Source organism: Sapajus apella, unplaced genomic scaffold (genome assembly GCF_009761245.1).
Source record: "Sapajus apella isolate SASKATOON/1434 unplaced genomic scaffold, GSC_monkey_1.0 scaffold62, whole genome shotgun sequence".
NCBI lineage: Eukaryota > Metazoa > Chordata > Mammalia > Primates > Cebidae > Sapajus > Sapajus apella.
The window spans coordinates 7,448,735-7,463,513 of NW_022437002.1; the positions used below are offsets into that span (position 1 = coordinate 7,448,735).

The 14,779-nt window shown below is 42.9% G+C and overlaps 1 protein-coding gene across 8 annotated transcripts in view; it reads right to left on the reverse strand.

The window, feature by feature from the left end:
• KIAA0319L (KIAA0319 like) overlaps positions 1-14,779 on the reverse strand; it is a 126,294-nt gene that overhangs the window by 11,935 nt on the left and 99,580 nt on the right. For all 8 annotated transcript variants that reach the window (XR_004259442.1, XM_032246905.1, XM_032246906.1 and 5 more), the window contains 7 exons: positions 11,135-11,363; positions 9,419-9,542; positions 8,603-8,735; positions 6,396-6,544; positions 5,157-5,308; positions 4,665-4,803; positions 2,975-3,134 (listed from right to left, as the gene is read on the reverse strand). Coding sequence is in view for 7 of the 8 variants with exons in the window: in XM_032246905.1 (XP_032102796.1) it covers positions 2,975-3,134; positions 4,665-4,803; positions 5,157-5,308; positions 6,396-6,544; positions 8,603-8,735; positions 9,419-9,542; positions 11,135-11,363 (1,086 nt within the window). In the remaining variant the exon portion in view is untranslated. The remainder of the gene's footprint in view (positions 1-2,974; positions 3,135-4,664; positions 4,804-5,156; positions 5,309-6,395; positions 6,545-8,602; positions 8,736-9,418; positions 9,543-11,134; positions 11,364-14,779) is intronic.

Sequence of the window (14,779 nt, forward strand, 5' to 3'; positions counted from 1 at the left end):
ACAAGCAGCCTTCTCTGTTTATCCCAAGATACCCTATAAGTGGTATTATTTTCTAGGCATGCATGACATACAAGTCTGAGATGCACTGCCATAGACTTTCTAAAAGCTAGCTGCACGGTGGGATTTACAATGGGGCATTATAAATTCCAGAAACAAAACAAAACAAAAAACCTTTGCCATAAAGGATGTGTGGTCCATTTCCCAGTTACCTAATCCATGCTTACAGTTTCAATTTTGGTCTATATATCAACAACCCTCAAATCTTTATCTCCTTTCCCCACATCTCTCCTGAATGACCGGTCTATATCTGCAAACACTTGTGTGAATATCTACACCAGAGCTTCAAAAGATGGCTCAAATCTAACAAGTCTCAAAATCAACTCATAATAACCATTAATTGAACACTATGTGTGAGGGACTATACAAACGTTAACATTTAATCTCATAACAATCCTATAAATAGGTACTAGTATTTTCACAGATGTTAAAACAGGTTCAGAGAGGTGAAGTGGCTTTCCCACCTTCATAGAGCTAACACTAGTAGGTCATGGCACAGAAGCTGGGTCTAGAGTAAGGGCCATGTTCTTTCCCACTGTAAAGTACGATTTCGTCCAATCACATGTTCTTCCTGAATTCCTTAACCAAGACAATCCAGTCCAAGCTAGAAGCTCAGAGAAACCCAGAAGCTTCTCTCTTGCTCATGTCCCATATGCAGTGCTGGTGAATCTGAGCAATTCTGTCAACAGTGCTTTTACCAGCATTCTTGGTCATGTCTTTCCACTGCTTGCCGGCGAATTCCTGCCAATTTGGATCAATCAAGCAGCCATTTGCCTTGTTCCTACTCCCAGGATGCTGAGTATACTTATCCCTAATTGTGCTGTCTCTGACTTAGTGAGCCCTGACTGTATATTAAATTCACCTGGGAGGTTTTCCATTCTAGGTACCCAGGCCCCACTCCAGACCAACTGAACTATAATCTCTGGGGCTAAGGCTTGGGCAGTGTTATGTTCAGACAGCCTCCATAGGATTCTACTAAATGGCTGGAGTTGGGAGCCACTGCTCTCAACTCATGTCCCCAACCCTGGCTGGTCCCCCAGATCTGCCTCCATTTATTACCCATCCCCTGTCTCCACCATCTGCTTTTCCTCTCAGTCTGTACAGATGCTCACAAATTTCCTATTTTAAAAAGATGTTCTTGTTCCACAAGGACTACAATGAAAAAAAATAAATAAAAGATATTCTTTCAATCCTATCTCCAATATTATTTTCAGCACCAACTCCCTCAAAAAAGTGTTATACTGACCATCTCGGTATCCTCAAACCATGAAATCTGTCATCTGCACCCAACATCTAAGTAAAATGCTCTCACTATCGTTGTGCTGATCTACTAATCACAAACCCATAGGCCTATTTTGTGTTCTCACCACACCTCCATCCCTGTAGCATCTGAATCCTTTAGAAGCACCCCTTTTGTCAGATCACCCATTAACTTCCAGCAGACCACTCTCATTTGGTTTTCCTCCCACCTGATTGCTGTTTCTTAGTTTCCTTTGCTATCTCTTTGTTTTCTGCCTCCTTCTTAAATAATGATGGCCTTCAGAGTTGTGTCCTCACCCATCCTGACTCTCTCCCAGGGAGACTCACCCATTTTCATGGCTTTGGCTCCTGCCTATATGCCAGTAACTCCTATCGCTCTTCCTTCCACAAGTTGCAGCATTTACTTGTGGCTATCTGATGGAACATCTCCTGATGCAGCCCGTAAGACACCCCAAACTCAATTATCCAAACTGGTTCCATCTGCCTTCCCAACCTCAGTTAATGACCTGAACCATCTATCCAGGTAACCAAACCAAAAGCCTCACATTTAATATCTCACTCACCTTCATTCCTAAAGAGCCAAATCCTGTTGAATTACCACTGAATTTCTTTTAATTCCTTCTCTTCTTCCACTACCTTAATTCAGGTTTTATTACCTTTTTACTAGACTAGTCCAGAAGCTTCCTGGTTGGTCTCCCAGCCTTTGGTCTCTCTCTATTTTAGTCTAGCTTCCACACTACTGATCTTTTTTTTTTAAAAAAAAATCAAATTATGGAATTTCCTTCCTTTTAAAAACAAAGCAAAAACTTCACACACATAAAACAAACCAACTCGGATCTGCCTACCCAAACTATTAAAACTAAAATCCTCAGCTTGCATATAACTGTTCTGTCTCTACTGCCAATCTTGTCTTCTACCACATCCTGGGGCCACTAAGCTTTGAACCAAGTGACTTCTTCTGGAAGAAACCGTGCACTTTCATACCATAGGGCCATTGCTCATTACTGTTCCCTTGTTCTGAATTTCCTCCCAGTCCTCCCATGCCTGGTCAATACAAGTTTCCTTTGTCCTTTTTTTTCTTAAGACAATCTCACTCTGTCTTTCACGCTGGAGTGCAGTGGTGTGACCATAGCTCACTGAAGCCTCAAACTCCTGGGCTCAAGTGATTCTCCTGCCTCAGTCTCCCAAATAGCTGGGACTACAGGTGTATCGCACTGCACTGGGCTAATTTTTAAATTTTCTGTAGAAGTGGAGTCTTGTTATGTTGCCCAGGTTGAAGTTTTCTTTCTTCTAGAAAAATCTTTAGATTATCCCTGCCCCAATCTCCTAGGATTCATTCCCTTGCCATGGTGTTCCACAATGCTGCTTGTTGTATCAAATCCACCCTGTACTAATGTTCCATGTTTACTTATCTCCCCTACTAGTCTGTGGTTGTCAAAATAGTAGACCTCCTATACCCTGGAGCCCTGCTGCAGTGTCTAGTACAGCGCATGTCACCTGCACTAGAAGGGAGAGGTCTACTGAAGAAAAGACATCATGAGTGTTTCTGGTTAGAAAGCCCATCCTTCTCTATGTAGCCACACTATTTCTCAGCTCATTCAAGAAGGCTGGGGTCCCCTGGTCTTTCCTTTGTGCCCCCCATTCATTGCCCGGCTACCTCTGCTCCGTGTACGGCTGAATCTTTTGCACAATGATGTCGGAATCCAGCACCCCCAGGAGGACCCCAATCTGGCGGATGAACATCCCCTTCAGCCTCTCAGTTAGCTGACTGACGTTGATATCCAAGATGATCTCCACCAGGTTGTTTTTCCTGGGATCTGGAAAGCATGTGGATCAGTCATGGCTTTAGAAGTAGGAGAGTAAACATAGATCTGTCTCTGTGCATTTGCTTTGGCACAGGAGGGAAAGGAGTGAGAGCATTCAGATGTCCTTCAAATGGAAAGAGACAGTAAATTCCTAATTGGGAAATCTGGGGCTGGCTTAGAAAGCTTCTAAAGTACTCCTGGTCTCTATACCAACCTGAGAATTCCAACAAATGTGCTGGGGATAAGGCTGAAGCAGTGAGGCAATGAGGGTGGGGAGTAATGAAGGGAGTGGGGAAGAGCGAAACACTTAAACATTTGTTTTAAAAGCCTCTGTGCAACTGGCGGTGCTGAGCAATCCAGACCAAGTGGGGGGTATCATGCAATCTTTCCTGACTCACATCTGATTTTCAGTGCCTCACTGTTATTTTGCGCATAACAATGGGAGGAAAAGTGTCCATCTCAACAGTCTTCTCAATAATGGGAATGCATTGTCCCTCCAGGTTTAAATACAGTTAACAAAAGAAAATCCAGTCAGCCAAGAAACAATGATTTCCTTAGAGCCACATCACAGCTGCATTATTTTTACATAACTCTAAAATGGTGAGACTATCGTGTTTTACTTTTGAATATGTCCTAAAGATATTCTACATTTGGAATTTCAAACTGATTGTTTGTAATGCCTTATTTATATACTTGAATGCACCACTTGCCTGTTCTGATGTATAATTTGCATAATTAGTAGACTATCTGTGATCTGACTTTAAACACCAAAGAGATTTTATAGTGTCTCAGCTACTGTCCTTCCTAGAGGCAAGACAAGGACTGGAAGACCTCCCAAAATCCCTTATTGTCTAAAACATCCATATATGAGCTTGGCCTAGATAATAAAGAGTAGGTTTAAAGTTAATACCATTTCATCAGAAGCTCAGGACCTTTTAAAGCTCTATCCCACCTCCACTCTCTGTGCCTCCCTATCACCAAATTAACCTCAAAGCAAAACAAAAACATGGTTCTATTTAAGAAGAAAATTTTTATTTCTGCAAAGCTGAAAAATGTAAAGGGCATTATTATTTTACCTTCCCTGAATTGTCAGATAAGGCCTGAGGCTTAACTTATAAAAATAAATTGTTTTCTGCATCTGGATCCTGATGAGACATCATGACTCAAGCTATTCCTGTGCTCAGATTCCTAAGCACCCTGAGCCCTGTCTCATCAGTCACGAGGAGAGGAGAAAGTGCTGGACTAGGAGCACAAAGGCTTGGCTCTGACACAACTGCTGTGTGACACTGAGCAAGTCCTGCCCTCTCTGAGTTTGTTTCTCCATCTGAGATGAATAGCAGGAGGTCTGTATTTCTGCATGGGTAGGAGGTATTGTTGGAACAGACAGTCTCTAAGGATTTTTCAGCTTGGGGTTTCTAGATTTATTTTTAAAGCTGGACATGCCATCTGGCTCTGTCCATACTAGGGTAAGGGGTCTCAGGATAGCAGCCTTGATTGGCTGATCCAAGCATTCTACTCAGCTTCAACACTAAATGAACTCACCAGGTTTCACCTCCACAGTGGTCCGGTCTGTGTCACTCTCACCCTTTGCATCGGTCACTTTCAGGTGAAACGTGTAGGTTCCCTCAACCAGGTTTGAAAGAAAAAGGATAGGGTGATGGTCAGAGTGATTTAACACCTCCTATAGGGTTGAACAACATGACTATGTTACAGAACAAAATGCCACTCCTTTCCTAGAGGCAGTTGCTGCTTCCACCATAACTAAGCCCTTCAGGGCTGAACTGTTTCAACCTTGGGCAATTCCTGATCTGGAACAGCACTGCAGCCTACAGCTGCTAAGATCAGGGGATAGAAACCCATTCTGTGCTATACTAGCTTACAGAATGGCCCTAAGCAAATCACTTAACCTCCCTGGATTTCAGAGAACAATCCATGTTTGATATTAAGGGGCCACTTGAATAAAACATATACTGGAATGCGTGGCTCCTCCTCCTCCCCATTCCTGTGTGGCTCTCCAGCTCCTAGCACACTTACCCCTGCTGCTGGGCTCCCCTCATCTCGAGTCCAGAGGTAGCTTATTATTCCCTTGTCATCTGAGGACTTAGAGCCGTCCAGCTCTGCTGTGCTCGTGGGTAAGGTAACCACCACATTTCCAGTTATCTTGGCTATAGGTGGCTTGTTTATTTCTAATCAAAGAGAAATAATTGAAATAATGTGACATCCTGGAAAATAAATGTTTCTTCATGATGCTTATGGGAAATTAAACATCAAGAGTACCTTAACCAGAGAACTGCTTTAAGTGCCTGTCCCTGCCACCAACCGTGTAGATGAAAGCTACTAGTGCTGCAGTCCTGAGGTTTCAGGCCTACCCTGAGAAATGTTCTCCTGACACTGTACAACGAGGGGACTCATGTGCTTTCCTTCCGTACTCTCTGAGCAGCCTTCCCAGAGAGAATCCATTTCTTTACTTTGGAGGTATGTGATGATCAGAAATAACGGCCCAAACTGCAAGCCAACTGTAAACCTTGGAGTTTAGGTTTCACCTAGCTGATATTGCAAATTCTCCTTCAAAATATCTTGAAATGTTATTCTCTGAATATCTTTTTGGACTCCTTCCTTGGAACTTCACAAGAGAAAACAAAGAGCTACCTCTCTTTGTCTGAGCCCCACGTAAAGCTTTGTTTACTCAGATATCTATGCAGTATTTACTCAGCTTGATATCCTGTGTCTGGAGGTCTGCATATCTGATGGTTTTTCCTGCTATCAACTAAGGACCCTCTCCCACAGCCCTCACTGGTCACCATGCCTGTAAACTAGAGTGAGGCCTCCAGCTGGCCTCAGCTCGAAGGCTCAGGGCAAGCACAGTCGGCTGCAGTGCAGCCGTCATTCTCACGCCTGACAGCAGGTGTCACTGTAGCTAACAGGAGTCGCAGCCCAGGTCTCAGCAATGCAGGGGCAAAATAAAAATGCAAATAGAACCCTTAATTCTTTCCCTGTTCAACTGAGAAAGAAAGTAAAGAGAGAGGGAGAGAGGGAGGAAAGGGGAAGGGAAGAAAGGGAAGAAGTAAGCAGGAGGAGGGAGGGAAGTTAAAAATTCACCTTACAGTCCAATTAAAGGTTGTTTTAGAAAAGAAATTAACAGTTGACCTCCCCCAACCCTCTTCCCCACCTCTTGCTGTCTCTAATCAATTTCTGCAGCCAAACATGACAGGACAAATTCTTCAGCTATCTGACCCAAAGAGGCTGCTACACAAACTGGAGGCAGAGAGGTACCTTCTTTGACAATGACATTCACAGAGCTCTGGCTTTGCAGGCTCCTCTCATCTTTGACAGTCAAAGTGAACACATAGGTTCCCACTTGCAGCCCAGTCACAGTGGCAACGCTGCTGTTAGCATTCTCGAGCTGCACCCCATCAGGTCCCCTGCAAAAAAAGAAACCAGAGGGTGGAGTTGTACCTGTCTGCTCCTGTCCTGTCCCTAACTTAGCAGGAGGAGACAATGACTCCCTCAGCAAAGACACAAACTATTGTTACCCAGACCCTGACAGGACATGTTGAAAATATTCCAATTGGACAAAGTATCATTTGGCCTCAAAACACATGCTGCCTACTGGCCAGAAAACTCAAATACTTTTCAAACACCTTAACCTTATCCTTTATATGAACTTCTAGAACACCTGAACTCTTTACTGTTCCAGTTTGTAAAAGGAAGAAAGTTCTCTGAGCAAGTCTCTGATAACAGTGATGTTTCTAAAAAGCATTTCTGGCCCAGTAGTTGGTTTGGCTCTTGCCAGCAAGGAAGCAAAATGCATTTCTTAATCACATGCCCAAATCCCTCCTGATGAAAAGTCAAGGAAAGGAAATGGGCCAAGGCTGCAGAGGAACTCTCAGGACAAAACCATCTTGTTCGTAGCAACTCTATAAGCAAAGTTCCCTCCAGCTCCTGGACGGGGGCCATCGAGCACCCAGGACACCCCACATCCTTTCTTTTCCCCTTGTGGTCTCAAGAGAGTTGCCTGTAGCAGCCAAGGGTGCTCTGTGCCAACATTCAGGCTGCATATAGCCAGAGAGTCTCTGCTCAAGGATCAAAATGCCCCAGAGCTTCTGCTAAAACTCCAGGACAACCAAAGAAATCTGCAGACATCCAGGATTTACTTTGTTTTGCGATTTTTTTTTTTTTTTTTTGAGATGGAGTTTCGCTCTTGTTACCCAGGCTGGAGTGCAATGGCGCGATCTCGGCTCACCGCAACCTCCGCCTCCTGAGTTCAGGCAATTCTCCTGCCTCAGCCTCCTGAGTAGCTGGGACTACAGACACGCGCCACCATGCCCAGCTAATTTTTTTGTAGTTTTAGTAGAGACGGGGTTTCACCATGTTGACCAGGATGGTCTTGATCTCTTGACCTCGTGATCCACCCGCCTCGGCCTCCCAAAGTGCTGGGATTACAGGCTTGAGCCACCGCGTCCGGCCCTGTTTTGCCTTCTAAAGTTACAGCCTCTGATCCTGATAGCTCCTCCTGAAGCACAGTCTTCAAGAAGCTATGCTAAGCATTATCTCTGCTGTAAACACCAATAAAACTCAGCTACAAAATCTATCAGCCATGTCTTCAATAAATAATTATAATTAAAAACACCCTGGGCTGGGGAATATTATGTTCTACAAAAGATAAAAACGAGAGCTGAGGGAAATAATCTCTAGAATCCAACTCAGCAATCTAAAAAGCAAGTCATTTGTATGGCCAAATTAAAGCTCTTTCCCTACCGTCTCCAATGCCTTTGTCAAACAAACAAACAAAACCAAAAAACCCAGGCTGTCTTATTATTGCTGCCTTTGGAAACGGAGAATACTTTTAACTCTTCTTAGAATTCTTTTGCTACTTGTGGGATCTTGCATATAATATCAGTTGCATTAGTTATGGTTTAAAGGAGCTGAAAGAAACTATAGGAACTAAGAATGATTCAGTTAGGTAATTTCAATGTAATTAGAATTATTCTGATTACTGCCTTTGGCCTCTGGCTAACTTAATTGGTAAACGGTGTCTTCAAGAAAACAATAACAGAGTAATGCTTTCATTTTATAGATGTATTTTCAATTTCTCTTAATAGCTGCTCTGCCCCATTCCCCATGCCAGCCTTACTCAGTTAATTTTGAGCAACAGTATTTTTCTGCTTCATTACCCCTTCCATCCTGCCTCTCAAGTGTAATTAAACTCTGCATTTCAGCAGATGGATTGTACCTGCAAAAGCACCAGGATCACACAGTACTACCTGGGGACTAGCTGATGGCAAGCATTCTTCTTTTCTTACAAAAATTATTTATAATATCATTTTCTTGCAGTTGAAGTTTGGAATTGCAAACATTTCTTTCTCAGTCACCCCACTGGATAAACCAATAAGAGCAACTCAACTCTGAATAGCAAATAAAATCTTGCTCTTTCAAGTCTAGAGGCTTTGCAAAAATAAGGATTTTGTGTCAAAACTCACTGTGTTTTTTCCCAGAGATATGAGATAATTTTCTGGTCATCTGAGCTTTTGCTGCCGTCCAGGGTTGTGCTATCCACAGGAAGGGTCAGCTCTTTATCTGGGCCTGCATCTGCCTGAGGAGGCTTGTTATTTTCTGGAAGACAGAGAGTTAGAGGTCAAAAGCAGCCTCCAGGTGGGAAAGGAGAGGAACCAATTGGGACATATGTTCTGGAAGCCCATGGACTCTGCCTCTCAGGCCACAGAACTGTCAGATACTACAGGAGATCTGGTTACCGTCAGGGAGCACACAATAAGGAACATAAGACTGAAACATATCAAGTAATTCTGAAAGAAACATAGTAGAACATAATGAAGTTATAATGCCACACTAAACTTGAACTCTAATGCTATGGGAGTTCAAATGAAAGGGTCTGAGTGATAAGACAGGGCTTTTCTGAGGAAGTAAGTTTTAAACAGGCCCTTAAAAGATGTGTTATTGGGTTGGTGCAAAAGTAATTGCCATTGAAAAGAATGGCAAAAACAGCAATTACTTTTGTACCATACATAGGATTTGTGATAGCATAAACTCTATCTCCTAGGTCTCTTTGGGGGTACCAACAAGTAGCCAAGGGAAGGGCACAAGCTGAGGCTGGGAAGTATCTTTCATCTCTAGCTATGAAAAAAGCACAAGCGTAAGAGACAACAGAAGTCACCAGAGGCTGTATGGATTGGTGTCTTCTGCTTCTGCCCTCATACAGCTCAGAACCCAACCCTCTTTTCTCCAAGATTAAGTGGATCCACCAGTAGAAGAGCCTGAACCACAAGGCTAGAGCTTACCAGGCTGCACAATAACAGTCACTTGAGCAGTGGCCTGCTGTCCTATTGTGTCAGTCACTGTGAGTTGGTAAGTGTAGTCTCCCTCTTGCATTGCAGACAGCTGTAAGATTGGTGTTCTAACACCCTAGAAATACAAATAAAGAAGAGGAAAAGTGGACTCCCAGAATCACAACATCACACAATAATTCCTACTCTGGTAAAGACAACTGAGTTTCCTAAACCTAAGACCTAAGTTGGTACTGGGCTATTACTTCCCAGTTCAACACGAGTGAATGTGGAGTCAGATATCATGAGGCACCTTGCTAAGGGTTTCCCCCTTCAAGGAAACAACCCTCTAACACAGCAGCAGTTTCAAATAAAGTCAGAACTCTCATAAGAGAGGGGGGTATGGGGAAATGTGCAGAGATTACCAAAGCCAGTCTCTATGACCCAAACCAGAAAGAACACCATGAACATATAACAAATGACCCCCCCGGTTTTAAAAACACTGTTTAAAAAGATCCTTTTCCTACAGTGCTCCTAACAAAGCTGTCTCAGTGAAACATGGCAGCAGCTCAAGATGCTATATAACACCACACTGTCTCCTTCAGGTCTGTACAGGTTCTGCAACCACCTAACACAATATTTAAACAAAAGCCAGGTAAAATGGAAGCTTTAAGAGAGGCCTTAAATCTAGAAATATAGAATCTTGAGTATCGGAACATTATAAATAATTTTGGGCAAACTTCCAATACAGGAACGTCCTGTAGAACAGTGGGCAAAAACTAGTAGCCCGTGGGCTAAATCCAGCTTGCAAATATTTTGTTTGGCCTATAGTATCTTACATATTGGAAATTTTCACATAAAGGTCACAATTTCTGTCTTCTCTTGAAAAGCTGGGCTATCAAGCAATGTTGGGCCCATACCTCCATGTGGCAACAACCAGCTGGGGCTGAAGAGTTGATGACTCCTTTAGTCAGGGCTTAAGCTCTCCAGTTCAGCACAGTCACCATCCAGTGTTCTTTCTTTATGTTACCTGCCTGGTGACAGATCTAGTCTCTCTTCTTAAGTATCTCTAGAGAGAAGATACTCACCATCTAGTGAGACAATCTAACTTGTCATAGAGCTCACTAAGATTTGCACCTTTGTAGCTTTTGAATAGTTTGACTCTCTGGAGTCATCCAGAACAACTAACATTTCTCATCCAGCCTTTTTCTCTAATACTAAACATTTAAGATAAATATATATATATATATTGAGACACAGTCATGCCCTGTCACCCAGGCTAGGGTGCAATAGCACAATCTCAGCTCACTGCAACCCCCATCTCCCAGGCTCAAGAGGTTATCCTGCCGCAGCCTCCCAAGTAGCTGGGCTTACAGGCACGCACCACCACACCTGGCTAATTTTTTATCTTTAGTAGAGATGAGGGGTTTCATCATGTTGGCCAGGCTGGTCTCAAACTCCTGACCTCGTGATCCACCCACCTCAGCCTCCCAAAGTGCTGGGATTATAGGGGTGAGTGACTGCACCCAGCCAAGATAAAGATTTTTGCTATGTTAATCAAAGGCCCCTAAAGCTTTCTCAGTTTGTTTGGAGGTTTTTAAAAATGCAAATATTCTATACACAAATGACTTTGGTAATTAAAAGGGAGCAGACATAAGCCTTGGATGAGTGACCCAGTCCAGCAGCTCTACTTCTCTTGGGCAAGAAAAAATAGGAACCATTCCCTCCTACCTGCATTTCCACCACTTTCCCTTTGCTGCTTGGGCTGAGTGACCACTCATAGCTGGTGATGCCATGATCATCAGTGCTCTGGTTCCCAAAGAGGGTGATGGAGTTTTGGGGCAGGGTGATCACTTGGTTGGGGCCTGCGTTGGCCACAGGGGGGTAGTCCACAGCTTTGTTCACTGTCAGGTTTGCAGTAGTAGAGTTGGTAGCTCCATCAGAGTCTACTACAGTCAAGCTATCAGGGCAGAGACAGGAGTGTGATCAGGGATGGGTTTAAGGAAAGAGGAATAAATACTAGAGGACTGAAAATTAAGGCTAAGAAATACCAATGCTGCAGGGTTACCTATTCTTACCCATTCCTATTGGAAAAGCAGAAAGTACTACTAGAAGCTAACACCGACTGAAGTTTTACGATGTGCTAGGCACTGTTCCAAGTTCTTTATATCTCATTAAATCCTCACAACAACTCTATAGAGTATTATCTTCATTTTACTCCTCATATACATGAGGAAAAAGGCAGAGAGGCCAGATGTGGTGGCAAATGCTTGTAATCCCAGCACTTTGGGAGGCTGAGGTGGGTGGATCACCTGAGGTTGGGAGTTCGAGACCAGCCTGGCCAACATGGTGAAACCCCATCTCTACTAAAAATACAAAAATTAGCCAAGTGTGGTGGTGCAGGCCTGTAATCCCAGCTACTTGGGAGGCTGAGGCAGGAGAATCACTTGAATCCGGGAGGTGGAGGTTGCTGTGAGTCAAGATTGTGACACTGCACTCAAGCCTGGGTGACAGAGTGAAACTTCATAAAAAAAAAAAAAAAGAAAAGAAAAGAGAGATGAGGAAAGGAGAGGGAGAGGAGAGGAAAGAAAAGAAAAGAAAAAAGAAAAGAAAAGAAAGGGAGAGAGGTAAATAACTTGCCCAAGGTCATACAGCTTGAAAGCAGTAAAGTCAGGTTCTGAATCCAGGCAATATGTCTCCAGTGCTATTTTGTTCTGCTGCTGCCTGCATGCATCTGTGTCCTGAGACCTTTATAAGCATTGTCTGATATGGCCCTCATAACAACCATATATATAGAGTAGGCATCATTGATTCTACTTTTATAAGAGGCTTAGAGAGGCTAAGTAACCCACCCAAGGGGTAGATAGTGAGCCAAGATGCAAGCCCCGTTCTCTGATTCCAAAGCTCAGAAACCAAATCTTAAGAAGAGGTAATTCTTGGTCCTTATTCCCTACACTACATAGTGCAAGCTCTGCCTATGGCAGGCTGTTTTCCCATCATCCTGTTCCAGCTGTGCACCTATCACAAAGATGGACATCCTAGGCAGACAGCCTGTGGGACGAACCAGGAGGGCTGGCTCCAGTAAGGCAGGAGCTTGAGATGAAAATGAATTCTCCTACGCAACAGTCCTACAATTTGTGCCAGTGAGACACAAGATCTGCGAGAAGAAAAAAAAAAAAAACATTCATTTATAAGAGCAGGCTTTTACCTAAATGATGCCTTCCAGCTGAACAGCCTAAAGTTTCTCATGCCACCTCAAAATGTGAGCATAAGCAAGCAAGGAGGTTTGGGATCTTTCCATTTTGCTGACAGAAAGAGGAAAAGCATAGAAAAGACATGTAGTTTGTTTAAATCTCACCACCAGCCACAGACAGAGCCAGACATCAGTGGGGTTTTATCCTGCAATCTCACCTGTTACCTATGGTCTAAAGGGAATTTTTGGTATTACAGCCTTTAGGAAAAAAGCACAAAAACTTGAGACATACATACATGTATCAATCAGCAGATACCTGAAAAAGAAAAATTTCAGAAGTTTTGCATCTTTTCCTAGTTTCTCTGTTGTTTTCACAGGTTTGGGGTTTTTGATTTTTTGTTTTTAACATATGTCATTTGCCTCCCATGTCAGGACAAAAGCACATTATAGACACATGGTAAAATGGCAGCTGCCCATTTACTCTTTTACCTCAAACAGTCCCTGGCTTGCCTGCAAGGACCCTGAAACCAAACAGTAGCTGACTACAAGGCTGAGGAAAAAGGCTACTGCCATCTAAAAGTAGGAGAGAGGAAAAGGTGAGTGAATTACAATCTTTTTTTTTTTTTTTGAGACGGAGTTTCACTCATGTTACCCAGGCTGGAGTGCAATGGCGCGATCTCGGCTCACCGCAACCTCCGCCTCCTGGGTTCAGGCAATTCTCCTGCCTCAGCCTCCTGAGTAGCTGGGATTACAGGCACGCACCACCATGCCCAGCTAATTTTTTGTATTTTTGGTAGAGACAGGGTTTCACCATGTTGACCAGGATGGTCTCGATCTCTTGACCTCGTGATCCACCCACCTCGGCCTCCCAAAGTGCTGGAATTACAGGCTTGAGCCACCGCGCCCGGCCCAATTATAATCTTAATGCTAATCAAATCCAATCCTATCATTTCATAGATGATTTTTAAAATGGGGGCTAGGAAAAAAAATCACTCTTACACCCCATTCACTAAAAATTCAGTAGGTTAACATTGTGGTTAAAAGCTTAGACTCTGGAGTTAGACTGATTGTATGACCTTGAGCAAGTTACTTAACCTCTTTGTGCCAAAATTTCCTAATCTGTAAAATGAGAATAACCATAATACATGTTATAAGAATCAAATGCAGTACTGCCAGCAAAGAGCTTAGAATAGTATTTAGCACATAGTAAATGTTCAAGAAATATCAGCTATTATTGTTACTAGTTTTTAAAAGGATCAACCTGGCCGAGGCTGAATTCCGTAAATAGAAAAATTCCTATGTTAGAAATCTAAGGTGAAAACCAGCTCAAATTTCCATTTTAAGCCAAGTAGAAGGCTCCAATCTTGTTGTGCTGGCAGCTACTTTTCATTCACCTCAAGTGTTGAATCAATGGGAATACTGCCAAGTCAGAAGTCACATACTGATTTATATGGTAGGTATTGTGCTAGGACACTCATTTCTATGTCCCTGGCAACATCTAAAATTTAGTTAATCTCAGATTCATGGGAAGACAGATATATATGAATAAACTGACACACTATGGTAAATGCCACATAGAGGCCCTGAGTGCAACAGGGAAGAAGAGAGCCATATTCTCTCCTGTCTGGAGGGATCTCAGAGAACCTCATGGAAATTGAGGAGGTTCTTAAGGATGGGCAAAACTTGAACAGATTGAGAAGGGAATTAAAGGAAGTATGGACAAAATACACGGATCAAGTCAAGGAGTGAAGTAGAATGAACCCTGACTTCAGGGTTAGAATCTGCATTTAAGTTCCAGCTGTGAGACCTCAGAGCAGCCTTTTTCTCAGCTGTCAAATGAAGATAGTATCATCTATAATATCATGTTTGTATGATACTCATATATTAATACAAGTGCTTTTTAACATACAAGGAATTATGCAAATATAAGGAGGGTTACTCTAGAGTAAGCTTCGAAGCCTTACTAATCACTTTGTAGAATATCAATACCAGCTCCCCAAAAGTACTTTCTTTGAATCAAATTCCCTAAAAAGCCCCAACAGAGAATGAAAACTACTAGTCAAACATAAAGATTATGAGGTATCGTAAGTTGAGGAAGCATTTTTCAAAGGGAAGAAAAAAATGGGAGTAGATTCCTTCAGGTTTTGCCTGAGAAAATGCAAAGGAAGATGGGCCTTTTCACT